At 41.8% G+C, this 15,216-nt stretch overlaps 1 protein-coding gene across 2 annotated transcripts in view; it reads right to left on the reverse strand.

Moving 5' to 3' along the window:
• Positions 1-11,672, reverse strand: part of SLC28A2 (solute carrier family 28 (concentrative nucleoside transporter), member 2) — a 37,141-nt gene extending 25,469 nt beyond the window's left edge. The window contains exons 1-3 of one of the 2 annotated variants that reach the window (XM_006777983.2): positions 11,227-11,672; positions 4,017-4,113; positions 3,789-3,877 (exon numbers count right to left, since the gene is read on the reverse strand). In XM_006777983.2, the coding sequence (XP_006778046.1) occupies positions 3,789-3,877; positions 4,017-4,055 (128 nt within the window). In that variant the 5' untranslated portion in view covers positions 4,056-4,113; positions 11,227-11,672. Of the gene's footprint in view, positions 1-3,788; positions 3,878-4,016; positions 4,114-5,264; positions 5,331-11,226 lie in introns of those variants that run through there. The other variant, XM_006777984.2, reaches the window with a different exon arrangement.
• Positions 11,673-15,216: the final 3,544 nt, after the last annotated feature.

The raw sequence follows: 15,216 nt of genomic DNA on the forward strand, positions 1-15,216 counted from the left end.
TGATAATGAAGTTGGCTTCAGACTTAGGGAGAGTAGGCCTTCTGATAAAGGAGGGAAAAAGATAAGGCTTCATGCAGGTGGAGGTACATTTAAGTTGGAGCATATAAGATAATTTAGCATTTAAACAAAAATAGTAGTATGGAGTTTACAACATGTAGAAGTAAGATGTGTAAACAAACAATCGTAGTATAAAAACTGGAAGGAGAGATACAGAAGTATACTATTATATGGTTTTTATACTTTACATGAAAGGATATAATATCACTTGAAGATATACTTGTAAGTTGAAGGTATGTTATAAACACTAAAGCAAGCACTAATATAACAAAAAAAGAGTTGTAGCTAATAAACCAACAAAGGAGATAAAATGGAATCATTTAAAATATTAAATCAACCTAAAGAAAGACATAAAAAGAAGAAAGGGCATAACAAGAGGAAAGGCATTAAAAATAAAATAGAAAGACATCTCATGTTTATGAGTCAGAAGAATTAATATTGTTTAAATGTGCATACCACCCAAAGCCCATCTATGGATTGAACACAATCCCCATCAAAATACCAATGGCATTGTTCACAGAAATAGAAAAAACCATCCTAATATTTGTATGACACCACAAAAGACCCCAAATAGCCAAAGCAGTTATGAAGAAACAAAACAAAGCCAAAGATATAATTTTTTATTTCAAACTACAATACAAAGCTATAATAATAAAAACAGTATGAACTATATATATAAAAGCCTGAGTGACCATTACAACTGGATGACTGGCCAGTAGCTATAAAGCCCAATGACCACCAGGGGGCAGGCATTCAATGCAGGTGCTGCCCCCTGGTGGTCAGTGCACTCTCATAGTCAACCTTCCATGGCCGGCCAACCTCCCGGGGTCCCTCCCCACTCCACCCCTGGCTGGCCCTGATTGCTGGCTAGGCCGAAGGACCCCACCCATGCACAAATTTGTGCACTGGGTCTCTATTATGTCAAGACACATAGACCAATAGAACAGAATAGAGTGTTCAGAATTAAATTACCACATATACAGTCAACTAATATTCAACAAGGGAGCCAAGAACACCCAATGGGGAAAAAATAGTCTCTTCAACAAATAATGTTGGGAAAACTAGATAAACACATGCACAATAATGAAATTGACCTCCTATCTTATACTACTCACAAAAATTAAGTCTAAATGGATCAAAGATTTAAACATAAGACCTGATTCCATAAAACTCTTAGAAGAAAATGTAGGTGAAGAAGCTCCTTAACATTAATCTTGGTGATAATTTTCTGGATATGACACCAAAAGCACAAACAACGAAAGCAAAAAATAAACAAGTGGAACTACATAAAACTTAAAAGCTTCTGCATAGCAAAAGAAACAGAATGAAAAAAAAGCAGCCTACAGAATGAGAGAACATTATGCAAACCATATATTGCATGAGAGGTTAATACCCCAAATATATGAAGAACTCATACAACTCAATAACAAAAAAACAAACAATCCAATTTAAAAATGGAGAGAGGAACTGAATAGACATTTTTCCAAAGAAGATATCCAATTGGTCAACAATGAAAAGAAGCTCAACATCAGTAATCATCAGAGAAATGCAAATAAAAACCACAATGAGCTATAACCTCACACCTGTTAGAATGGCTGTTGTCAAAAAGACAAGACATATAACTAGTGTTGGCAAGGATGTGGAGAAAGGAAACCCTTGTACACTGTTGGTGAGAATGTAAATTGGTTCAATCACGATGGAAAATAATATGGAGGTTCTTCGCTGAAACCGGTTTGGCTCAGTGGATAGAGCGTCGGCCTGCGGACTGAAAGGTCCCAGGTTCGATTCCGGTCAAGGGCATGTACCTGGGTTGCGGGCACATCCCCAGTAGGAGATGTGCAGGAGGCAGCTGATCGATGTTTCTCTCTCCCCAATGTTTCTAACTCTCTATCTCTCTCCCTTCCTCTCTGTAAAAAATCAATAAAATATATTTAAAAAAAAAAATATGGAGGTTCTTCAAAAAATTGAAAATAGACCTACCATATTATTCAGTAATTTCACTTCTGGGTATATAGCCATAGGACCCACAGGGAATGAAAACAAAAATTAGAGAGATGTATGTGCTCCCATGTTTATTTCAGCCCATCAATGGGTGAATGGATAATGATGCGATAGGAATAAATAGGGTATCTCTAAAAAATGTATATACCCTTTAACAGCTAATAGCTCAATTTTGAAAGTAAAATGTATTTTAATAAATGCTGCCTTTATAATTATTCAAAATATGTGTAATCATTTTTTGGGACACCCTGTATATGTATATATAGCTAAACTCAGAAAGAGTAATGGAAAGAAAGAGAAGCTAAAATCAGTTTACATTGCAAGATCAGATTAAGGATTTCCTGAGGAACCAAGAACAGAAGGAAGAGAGGATAAAGGTGGGTCTGAGTGTGTGTCCTGAAAATGGTTGACCTTTAATCACTAAAACTTGCCAATTCTATTCTAAAAGTATATCTGGGGTTTATCTTCCCTAATCTATTCCCACATATCCGTGTTTTTTAAATTGAGGTTTAGAGAGAGAGGAAGGGGAGGGGAAAGAGAGAGAGAGAGAGAGAGAAAGAGAGAGAGAGAGAGAGAGAGAGAGAGAGAGAGAGAGAGAAACATTGCTATGACAGTGAAACATGTGGCATGCCCCCTACCAGGAAACTAGCCCGAAACCAGGGCATGCGCCCTGACAGGAATGGAACTGGCAACCTTTCGGTGCATGGGATGACACCCAACCAACTGAGCCACACTGGGCAGGACAAAATCTGTAACTGGCTGTGATCAATGAATTGTAGGTACCATTGCACTTGGACCAGCCATGTCCATGTTGATATATATCAATTTGTATAGAAAAGTGACTTTCTGAAGAAAATAGAATTTAAAACTTTAAGCTTGTTTTCTCTGTGAAGTCACTAAGTTAATTCTTAAAAATAAAGAAAACAAAAATAACTCTGTATTTGGGATTATTACCTTCAGAAACTATTCAACAGCCTCTTCTAAGCTTCTCAACGTCTGACTTCTGCACTTTTTTATAAATAGCCAGATCCTTTTCCACACCATGCAACATGGCTTTCATCTGACCCACTTTATCCAAACAACTTTCTTAGCCATTACTTCTGGGCCAAATCCATGAGCACATTCAAAGATTTTTCTCACTCCTACTTCCCTGACCCCTGTCTGTTCAGACAAAATTGTGAACTGTGCCTTCATTCTTGATACTTCCTTCCCTTTCGACTTTCAAGGCTCTACATTTTTACTTTCACTGTTGTCCCTCGTGGTGGTCCTTCTCTGCCTTTTTTTTCTTTCTGATTTTTCTTTCTCCCCATCTCCAAATTTGAGTATTCCAGAAGAGGTTTTGTTTGTTTGTTTGTTTTTTCTTTCAATGATATGGGTAAGTTAATTTCTAAGCCTCAATTTTCTAATTGATAAAAAAAGGGGGGGGGATTAAAATTAGTATCCACCTGTTGTTGTAAAAATTAAATTAATTACATAAAGCATTCTGCACAATACTGAGTACTCAAAAAATGTTAGCTGTTACTATTCTCGTTGTTATTTTTGTTGTCAGTCCAACCAATTCCAATTATATATCGCATGGGTTTAGATACAAATAGTTGTGCATATGTAACATCAGGTGGCTGTGAGTCTTATCGCTACAATACGACCATGAGCTTCCTGAGTCCAGTGGCCACAATGAACCCACCCTAGCTCCTTAGACCTTAACTAGACCAATTCCAGAACACACGTACCTGTGGTGAGTGGAAGGCCCCAGCCCATCCGGGAGGCTTTGTCCTTGCTCTTCAGTCCTCCTGGGTCCCTCAGGATTTATTCCTTCTTCCTGTAAGCACAGGTAGAGCTGGGTCAGTCATAGGGCCCTGCCAGGGGTGATGGGGATTGTGAGCAGCCAAAGACCCTACAGGAGGCTACGCAGCAGACCTGAAAGCTCTGCATGAACTACTAGTAAACTGGTGGGTTACCGTGAGCTCCAGCCCTGGGTTCTCTATGCCAGTCTTCATTGTGGACAAAGCAACAGCTTCTCTTCCACTTGTTTTTTCCACCTCCTGTTCTCCTCAACTGCAAAAGAAATTCAGGGCCAAGGCTGAAAGATTGGCCAGTCTGAAATGTGGGACTAGGGAGAATTTTTAGGGCCAGTTACCCACAGAAAAAACAAAACTAAAAATCTTTAGAGGTTTAGCTGATTTCTTTAAGAACTGAAAATTGGGAAGTCTGGAAACATAATTTTAATATAATAAACAATGAAATACAGACTTCTGTTTCCTATTGTGAATAGGCAAGGAAGGGGTAAGAAGATAGGAGAAGAGAAATAAAGGCCAGGAGGAATGGAAATGAATCAGTGGTTCGCCCAGGTCCCAATTAGGTCCCGTAAGGAGTCAGAGGGCAACTGCTCCTGTTAACCTGGGAGAGGCCCCACTGACCTGTGCCGGGTAAGAAGAAAACAGAAAGGGAGGCAGAGGGCTGGGAAGGCTCCACATCCCAGCATATTGCTGAGAAAACAAAGATTAACAGGCTTTGAAGTTCCTGACTATATTGTAACACAAACATTGTTTTTTGTCCTGGTCAGCGTGGCTCAGTGGTTGAGCATCAACTTATAAACCAGGAGATTATGGTTTGATGCTAGTCAGGGCATATGCCTGGGTTGTAGGCTTGATCCCCAGGGAGGGGCGTGCAGGAGGCAGCTGATCAATGATTCTCTCTCATCATCGATGCTTCTATGTCTCTGTCCCGCTCCCTTCCTCTCTGAAATCAATAAAAATATATTTTGGAAAAAAATTGTTTTTGGACCATCTAAGACAGCTCCTCATTAGTTAAATAAAAGAAACCTACACTTAGAATAGTCAGCATGAATGTTCATTATCCCAAATAAAGAAAGTTTTAAAACAAAATGAGAGAATCAAGAAACTAAAGCAACATTTTAGCCTCACTGTATTAGTAAGCAATCCTAATAGACAAATATTCAAATTTATAAACTTATTCTGAGATGTTTCTTTACTTTGAAGAAAGTTAACCTACCCCATGAAATGTTTTTTTAATGTGATCTCTTCAAGCATTAAAATATAATTTCATTAAACACACATAACAGATTTTTGCTGTGTAAATTAGGACCTTCCCGTATCGGCAGAGAACAACCTGAATTTGGTCTAGATAGGATCAACTAAGGAATTTAGCAAATCAGGTTCCTACCCTCCCCAAACCCCCTTTCTTACACCAGCTTCTGAGATTCCTTCTGTCTCCTCAGGGAAGGACGGAAAGAAACACTCAGCTCCCAGAGATCCTGACTCTGAAGGGAGTCCTCCCCTGTCGAGGAGGAGGGGAACTCAAGTTAAACATTTACATATTTTAAAGACTGTTTTGTGGTGTCAGGTCTAAGAGTTCTGCAGGAACTCCCAACTGGCATATCAGCAGGAGCTCTGTCCAGCACTGAACTAAGAGAAAGGGCTCCGCGCTCGGGAAATGTACCGTGTTGTATGGGAAAGACAATTACTAGAAAGAAGGAAAAACAGAAAGCAGGACTATGCAGGATTCAAAGCCAAACGATCCCTAGGAAGCACTGGGAAGTCTTTCTTTAATCCATTCAACAAATATTTATGGAGTACTCACTGTTCTGGGTGCTGAAGATAGAAAGATGAATGAAACATGGTCTCTGCCGTGAAGGAACTTGCAAATCATTAAGGGAAGACATGTGTCAGAAAGGTCACGGAGTTGGTAACATTTGCCCTGAGTTTGGAAAGTCTGGAAAGGTAAGTAGGGGATGAACGATGGAGAAGGGGAAAGATGTACCAGCAGAGAGAGAAACTTGAACAAAGGCAGAGGTGTGGCCTTCTCTGACATGCTAAGGAGGCTGCAAAAATTAGCTAAAGAATGGAGCGACTTTTTAGAGGAATTAAGAAAGGACAAAATAAAGAAATTAGTTAAGAAATGAAGAGGGCAAGGGGGGGGGGTGTGGATGCCTGCCCCATGTTGCTCAATGGTTGAACATTGACCCATGAACCAGAAGGTCATGATTTGACCCAGTCAGGGCACATGCCTGGGTTTTGGACTCAATTCCCAGTAGGGGGCATGCAGGAGGCAGCCGATCAATAATTTTCTCTCATCATTGATGTTTCTCTCTCCCTCCCTCCTCCTTTCTCTGAAATCAATCTATAATAATAAAAGCCATAACATGCTAATTAGACCAGATGTCCTTCTAGACAACCTTCCAGATGAAGCCGGGGCTGCAGCCACAGGATCCAAGGCAGCCGCTGCAGCTGCAAAGGCCTACTCTTGCACAAATTTCGTGCATCGGGCCTCCAAAAACATGTTTATTGGAGAAACTACTGGAAAAGCGTTTAAAATGAAGCTAAGCCTGTGTTGAAGCTAGGTATAGAGCTTATGTTAGAGTTAAGACCTCTGTTCCCTCTGACCAGAGGAAAGTCCCTTGAGGAAATTGTAGTAAGTGTAAAGGCAGAGAAACAACAGACTGAAAATTCCAATTTCCTCATCATTGACTGAGCTAATGTTGAATGGATATGTCACATTATATTGTTATCTGCTAAACGAGAGCACCGATTTGGAAATTATCCTTCTTCCAGGAGGACAGCTAAAGAAATCAAAGCATCAAGGAGTATTTGGAGGCCCTGCTTTTCCTCCCTGGCTCAATTTCATCTTGCCTTGGCATTGGCCAGGGTCATAAAATAGCTTTATCTAGGGGTGTGGAGCAGGCTATCTTGTAGAGTGATATAGATGTTTAGAGCAAAATGGACCTTTAACATCTTCTGGTTAGTCACAACTGCTCTGACTATAGGTATTGTAAGTCATCAAGCGGCAGGCAGTGGCCTGGTGGGCATGGCAGAAGGACTCTGTGCCCTGCTGGTCATGCACTCAGTCCCAGTAAACCCAACAGCCTCTTACATACCTCCCACTTTATGGAGATGATATCCAATCCCTCTCTCTAACCCTGACCTTGAGAAGTCTCCTCCCACACTTCTGTCGTCCCAGAAACCTGATGTTCATTTCCACTTAGATGACTCACTGATGTCTCAGCACCAATAAGTTCTAAACAAGAACTTTCTGTTATCTTCTCAGGTGCCACCTTCTACCCTAAGTCAAGCATTCCTTATGCTTACTTCCCTCCTTCTTTCACTGCCCCCTCCCATTGGCCCTTGCCCTCACTTGGCTTTGTGTTGGAGGTAAGTATGTGTTAGAGCTAGGTATAGAGTTTGCCTTGGAGCGAAAGCCTTTATTCCTGCTCACCAGAGGGGAAGTTTCTCCAGGGAAGAGCTTGTGAAGGAGGGGAAAAAAAAAAAAAGACATGATGGGGCAGAATGCAAAGGGAAGCATTTAAAGATACATTTCTCCAAATGTCACAATTTTGAGTAGGGTTGACCCTGAATATCAAGCCATTTGAACTACTGGGGGTATTTAAAATGGTTTAAGGAGGTGATGATAACAAGTGTTTTCTAAGAACCCCAATATTTTTATAATGCCTAGGTATACAATTATAGTTGATTTTTTTAAATGTTTGCCATTTCTCATAGAATCCTGAAGTTTTTTTAAACTTTGCCTTTAAGTAGCTTAAGGTCTTTTTCTCTCTAGCTTTGTCCCTCATACCAGCTCCTTTCAGAGTAGTGAACATGTGAAGGGTGTGGAACTAGAGAAGGGAAATGATAAATCCCCTCCATACTGCAGCGCTGGGCTTGGCCAATTCACTGAGCACGTACTAGACAACCTGCTTCTTCAGCAGTTTTTAACAATCCCAGTTGAAAGATCAACCAAATGTTATCTGACCACAGAAAGCAGAATAAGAATGTGGCAAGTCCTAAGAAGTTATAGCCGTTCTGCTCTGCCATTAGGGGTTTCTATCTTCTTTCGTGCCCTCTGCTTTTACATTCTACTTTTAACCTCTCATCTCTTTGACTCCACCTCCCTCCCTCCCTCTCTTTTCTCTGTCTCTTCCACAAACCCCTTCCTCTCTCTGTCCCATCTCTCCTCCTATTTAACTTTCAGTGCTCCACCTGAGAAGGCTGTGATAGAGAGAGCTCTGGAAAAACAGGCTGCAGAACGCCTGTGGGCGCCGCGTCAGTCCTTGCAGAGCAGAGCTGGTGATGGGGGCTGACAGGGCTAAAGGCCTGTGTGTCGGGGAGCAGGTGGGTGAGCAGTCCCGGCTTTGTGATGGGAATGGATGAGGCTTCTGTTCTAGAGACTTAGCATCAAGGACCACCTCCTACACTCAGTCATAGCGTGGATTAGAATCTTTATTCTCTATTTGCTGAACTTCCTGGAAGACTTTGATTTGGGTTCTAATTTTAAAAGCCTTACTTCTAGTAATTCTTATTGATTAACAGATGGCTAATTAGTTTCCATGGCTAAATGGGTAGGTGGACAAAGTCTAGTAAGTCGGTGGTTGTGTGCCACTCCTGACCCTCCCCACAGATACTCTAACTATATCTCATTGGTGAAAGTCTACCATTGGTTGGGAAAACAAGTGATAAGGAAGTAATACTATTTATTATTAAGTATTTCAGGGCTTACCTCTCCTGTTTTGTTTTTACTTTACTTTCAAGGCAGGATCGGAAAGATTTGGAGTTAGACTCCATGGGCACAGTGACCTCTCTCCCAAATGATTAAATTAGAACAAAAATGCAAGGAAAAAGAAATTGTATAAATGGTAAGTGCTTCAAAAAATTGAATAGCTAAAGTGTTAAGTTCCTAATGTAGATCTTTGCTTCTTTATTTTTAATTTTTTTTATCTTTGCTTTTTTAAAGCTTTATTGTTCACTTATATTTCAGCCACTGAAATGCATTTCATACATTTTCTGACTTACTCCTGACCATGCACCTCTGAGGAAGGTACTATTGCCATCCCAATTTTCCAGACCAGGACACTCAGGCTTAGAAACATGAAGCAATTCACAAGAGTGAGCAAATGACAGAACTAAGGCTGAGCCCAGAGTCCTTGCCCTTAACCACACCATCTGCTGTTCACCCTCGCCCCAGCCGTATGCCTCTCTCCCCTCTTCCTGTTCTCATCAGACCATCCGTTAATGTCCAACGCAGCTGACTTCTCTTTCTGGACGCCGCTGGCCTCCACGTCAGCCTCCAGTGAACTCACTGTCTTCTTTTATTGCCTGAGCTACGCATGTGGCATCTTTCATATTTTTCTCTAATGCTGTTTGTCACAATGTTGTCATATTGTATTCTGGAGGGGGGGAAAGCTTGTATAAAAGTGGCAGTACAATGCCTCATTGAGAATTGTGGTTTTTGTTTTGCTTTGTTTTAGTTTTAGCAAATTTCTTGATTGACTTTTTGGGTATGAAGCTCCATTTGAGCAGAGACCCAAGCCCCTAGCACACAGAAATGGTGTAAAAATTATTTGTTGAAAAAATAGAAACACCTAGGCATGTGCCCAGCTATCTGGAGCAAAGGGAAGTGAGGTTATCTGTTACTTGAGAAGTGTACAGTGCTTAGCATCGTGCCTGGTACAAAGCAAGCATGCAATAGGTGGTGGCCATCTTGTTTTACGTAAGTAATAGAGCAGGAATTATTGGAGCATCTTAGGAGGAGCAAGTAGAAAAGGGCAGGAGAAGAGAGAGGGGAAGAAATGGAGTAATATGTTGGTCACAGGGGCTCCATGTAAACTGCAGGCCAGTGAGGTCTTTTCAGAGGTGGCAATGGCCAAGGGACAATTAAGGAAAGGCTAGTTAACATTTTCTGTGCTGAGCTACAACTTCACCTTCCTTCCCTCAAGTCTTTAGTAAAATCTGTTACACATTCAACTTGATGTCAGTAATTCTTGGAGAATTCAGGAAGCCAGGTTGTGTGTGGGGGCTGCCAGGGAGCAGGGGCAGCGAGGTGATATATATCTATATGAACAGCCCATTCAGCAGAGTTAGCGCATTTAGCCAAAGTATGCAAACAGAACCAGAGACAACAAGGAGGCCCCAAACATTATCAGAAATATTGGGAGTGATGGTGATTAATCTCATTCTACAGAAGATGGGGGGTTTGAGATAATTTTATTTAAATATTAAAGGATGGGGGGTGGGGGCAGGTCCCAGCAGTCCAGAGGACTTTGGGAACATCCAAGTGATTAACACTTTAGTCACATATACACTGTTATCATGCGGTTTATGTTATGTTCCCTTAGCTATACTTTAAACTCCTTGGAGTAGCAACTATGACAAGGTGTTGAATTGAAACTGTATGGCTTTTCCTCATTCCTATGTATTGACACATTGGATCCTGGCAAAAACCCTCTGAAATAGTGTGGCAAGTATCAGTGTATTTCCCCTATTTTCAATATAAGAAAGTGCAGCCTCAGAGTGGTGACATCTGTTCCTGGGTTACAGAATCAACAATGAGCCAGGCCAACCTGGGGCAAGAGGGAGAGCCTAGATATATGAGAGTGCACCTGGATGTCTGCGTGAAATCTACCTTTCCAGCCCTGCTCACACTCTGCCCATCAAGAGCCACTCACAGAGCAATCTTTGTCCTCTCTAGCCCCCCAGAAATATTTGTCTATCAGCCCACAATCACATTTACCACCTAAGGCAAAACCTTTAGACAACTTATTTCATATTTAAAAGGATGATAACAGAGGAATCTTCACAGAGCTGTGGAATTAAATGAAACAAATAATTCATTTAATTAAATGAAAATCTTTGACACAGTGCCTGGCACATAGAAATGTTCAATAAATGGTCTCTCGTTTCTCTCCTCCCTTCTACAGCTCACGCTTCTTTCTCTATCTCAAAATTTAGGTTCAATGTTTGTTCTATCCTGCCATGTTCCTTATGTTTTATTGTACCTTTGATGGTTCCTGACACATAACTGATATCTGACCCTTCACCTGGGGGTAACAGGTGGGAGCAGGGGCTGGGCTGGGTTTAGGCTTGGGATGAGAGAGCCAGATAGCAAACCCCCGGCCATGTTTAAGGTACAAGGCCTGGGATCCAAAGTGGGGGAGCTAAATCTGTTCTCATGTCCAAGAGGTGACTTCAGAGCCAAGAACCAGGGGCAGCCAGGTCACTGGATGGTTTCAACACAAATACTAGTCCATGTGAAAACATCCGTCAATCAGAGAGAAACGCGATCTGGAAAGTTTGTTGGTGTGTTAGTTGGCTTGGCTGCCATAACAAAATGCAATAGAGTCAGTGGCTTAAACAACAGAAATTTAAATTGATTGCTCACCGTTCTGTAGGCTAGAAGTTCAACATCAGCGTACAGCATGGCTGGATTCTGGTGAGAGCTCTCTTCCTGGCTTGCAGATGGCCTACTTCTTGCTGTGTCCACATGAGAACAAGCGAGGTCTCTGGTTTTTCTTCTTATAAGGGGAGTAATCCCACCAGGAGGGCCCCACTCTCATGACCTCACCTAACCTGATTACCTCCCAGAGGTCTCATCCCTAAATATCATCACAGTGAGGATTAAGGCTTCAACATTTGGGAGGGAGGGAGAAACAAACATGTAGCCCATAACAATAGGCAACTACTACAGTACAGTTTTTATTTTACTTCAGTCTGTACAGTTTTGACCATTAAAGAGAAGCCTTTCAGAAACTTGACTTTCTTCCTCACCAAGTGAAATGTATACTTTTGAAAGCACAAAGTTCATTTTATTTACTGACACAAGATGCCGGCGACCAATACCAGCATGTCATAATTTCAGGAGTTTCATCAAAAGGTTGATGAGACTTGGGGACTCAACAGGGTTGAGTCACACATGAAGTCACCTGTTGGGAATGGCTGAAGGCATTTCCCCAGACCTGAAAAGGGATTATTGATTGTGGCTGCCAGACAGTTAAAGGGCATCTTAATCTACACTTTATTCCCTTCTACTGGCCAAACACCTGAACAGCCGTAGGCTAATTCCCCAAACTGACAATGATTCTGTACCCTTTGAAACCTTACCTGTATTAATAAAAAGCATGGGATCCTGGGGACGAGGAGAACCTAAGACCTTAGACTTAAGATCTTGGATCTTAGCTCCTTTAGCTAAGCTCCTCTGATCCCCAAACGCCTTTCAAAATTATATCTCATTTCCAAACTCTTTATTAGTCTCTGGATTCCTATGTCATCTACGAATTCCTTCTCCAGATTCCTGAACCCTTCTTGATGCTGGGACAAGAACCCCAGTAACAAGACTCAAAGCTACTTCACTCATAAGTTTACAGATTTCCTTATAAATATCTCCCCATATATTTGATGTAGGAATTGAAACAGAATGTTAAGTCTGTTTTTTAACAAGTTTGGAGCAGCAAGTTCTTTGCCAAAACCACATTTCTTGTCAAGAGCCATTGTTCCCTTAAGGGAAGTGAACATTATGTCTGCAAGATTGACTTTCTTGTAAAGAGAAATTAGAGGGTACTCCTTTTCTCTTATGCACTGGGTTTAAATTCTTTGTCAAAAGAATACCTCTTTGTGATTAACACAGTGCACAGAATGATAAGGTGCATTTCCTTAGGAAAATAACTGTTCAGATCTATTACATATAATAAATTACATAGATTGCATAGAATAAGTTATTTATTACATAAGAAATTATTGGGGATTAGAGGCAAGTTAATTGACCATAAACAGGCAAATAATCCTTTTGCCACATGACTGTAATATTCAGATAAAAAAATATATCTATGGTCTGGCCGGTGTGGCTCAGTTGGTTAGAGCATCACCCCATACACTGAAAGGTTGCAGGTTCCATCCCTGGTTAGGGTGGGATCAATGTCTCTCTCTCTCTTGCTCTCTCTCAAATCAATAATATATATTATTTTTTAATATTATATTGCTAAAATAAATGCTACATTTTCCCATTTCAGGTAACCAGGCTTTTTAAAAACATTAATCTTTAAAACATACCTGTCCTTTAAAAAGTGCCACAATACATAGTGGCCCTTAAAAAGTGTTAGGTATTATTTTTGGGGGAACACAACAGAATATAAGAAAGAAGTGCTAGACAAAGAAAGACACTGTGAGAAAACATATTTTTGTAAAAGAAAACATTCCATGCCATGGCAAGTGAATGCCACCAGCCAGGGAGGCCCCACTTGAGCTTGGTGCCCAAGCACCATGGGCCCAGCCTAGACACTGATGAAGTTTTGTCAAGCTCTATGTCAAAGCACTGAATGGGTTCATGAAAATTTGAAAAAGGTCTACAGGGAGAAGGAGAAAATGCTCACTGAAACCATGTCCTAGAATGGGCACCAATTAATAATAATAATAATAATAGTTAACCTTTATGGAGAGCTTACTTGGTCTTGAACTCTGAGCCAAGGGCCTTTCATGCATTATTTCACTGCATCCTCCCAACCCCCTATAAGTTTACTGCTTTGTTAAGCCCATATTTTACAAAACCTGGGGCTTAGAGAAGTTAAGCAACTTGTCCAACTGCTGTTAAGTGGAAATCTTATATATGAATCCAGATAGTTGGGTATTTTCTCAAGTAGAGTCACAAACCTTCAGTGGTAGGTACCAAACTTGCCTCCTGGCCCCAGAGGGTGCTGATGGGGCATTTTACAGCTGGGGAACTAATTCCGGCCCTCAGTTCCTATCTTCTCAGGAAAAAGCCTTCTCAAGCAGTGTTGCAATGAGGATAAGTGTAATTCTGCATTCTACTAAAATGAATTAAGATAACTCTAATGATAGGGAAAGGCCACCAGGCTGGCACCAGCTTTGAAGTCTATAAACTCCACCTATGATTCACTCCACAGGCTTCTTGCTCAAGGACTTTTCCAGGTGGAACTTCTGCTGATTCTGTGGCCTACAAGAGTGGAACCTGCCTGTGAGGAAGATGGAATGGAGTGGTTGCTGCCCCCTCCTCGCTTCACTCCTCTCTCTTCCACCTCCACCAGCCGTCCCAATCTGATCCTTTCCAAGGAAACCACCGTCCATATCATCTTGGTGAGAGTCAGAGAGGAAAATGGAGTCCAACCTGGGTGGGGATATAAAGAGGGGGGGGTCATGCCTGACACATGTACTGAAGGACAGCACAGATAAATGGGAAGCCAGCAAAGTGTCTTTGGAGTCAAGCCCCTTTTCTTTTCCCTTTTCTCCATCCTCTGTCTTCCTCTCCCTGGCCTGACCAAAATCTGTCTTCAGGGAAGGACCTGAGATCAGCTGCCTCACTGGGAACAAAATCAGGAAGTACCGATGTGGTTTCTGTGCCCTGTTAAGGGCTTTTAGGAATCAGTGAGCAAGTCAGGGAGGTAGGTTTGTCTTGTTCAGGATGAATGACTCAGTGCCTAGAATAGTGCCTGGCACCTTAAACTTTGTGGGATAAATACATTTTGGAGGCCAGGGAGTTCTTGGGACCCTAAACTTCCACACCTCTTGGCCCTGGACTGTGGACCTGTGGGCCACAGGTGCTGGACAGAGCTTCCAGCCTCAGCATTCCACATCCACTTCCTGGGATGCAGCGCCTCCTAGTGGGAGTCTGGGGGTGCTGCCTCCTCCCTAGATGCCTCCAAACATGGGCCCCTATATTACTTCCCCTATATCTCCATCTTCTCATTCTCAAAACCTCAATGTCACCTTCATCGGTGAAGCCCAGTAGATGGAGCAGGCCCCTTCTAGTAACCACAAGTACTCATAAGATGAACAAGAAAGGGCTCTAATTGAGTCAGGTAGTTACCCTATTTGAGAGCAGCACTCCTCAAACTAAGGTGCCGATGAATAATGTGTAAAAGCTTATAAATTACAGTTGTCACCTTCAAGATTTGCTGCCTCTTTTCTAGTGCTGAGACCTAAAGAAGAGCTTAAACTTCGAGTTGGAAGGAGTCGGGGGAAAGGACCACATTCCCAGAATCAGAAACTACAAAATATGGTTTACTAGTAAAGCAAGAGGTCAAGGGGAAGAGGGTATTGTCTGACTTCTCGGAGAGGGCGTTCCAGAGCAGCAGGTGAGGTCATCCCTAGTTCTCAGCTCTGCCAACCCAGAAAACCCCTTTTATCGGTGCACCCAGAGATAAGGAGATTCAAGGGAAATGAATCATACCAAATTATTAAGAATCTAAATCAAGCCTTGTCGGCATAACTCAGTGGCTGAGTGTAGACCTGTGAACCAGGAGGTCATGGAGTTCCATTCCGAGTCAGGGCACATGCCCGGGTTGTGGGCTCAATCCCCAGTAGGGGGCGTGAAGGAGACAGCTGATCAATGATTCTCTCTCATCATTGATGTTTCTCTTTC

The sequence above is a fragment of the Myotis davidii genome, unplaced genomic scaffold, assembly GCF_000327345.1.
Source record: "Myotis davidii unplaced genomic scaffold, ASM32734v1 scaffold46, whole genome shotgun sequence".
Lineage (NCBI taxonomy): Eukaryota > Metazoa > Chordata > Mammalia > Chiroptera > Vespertilionidae > Myotis > Myotis davidii.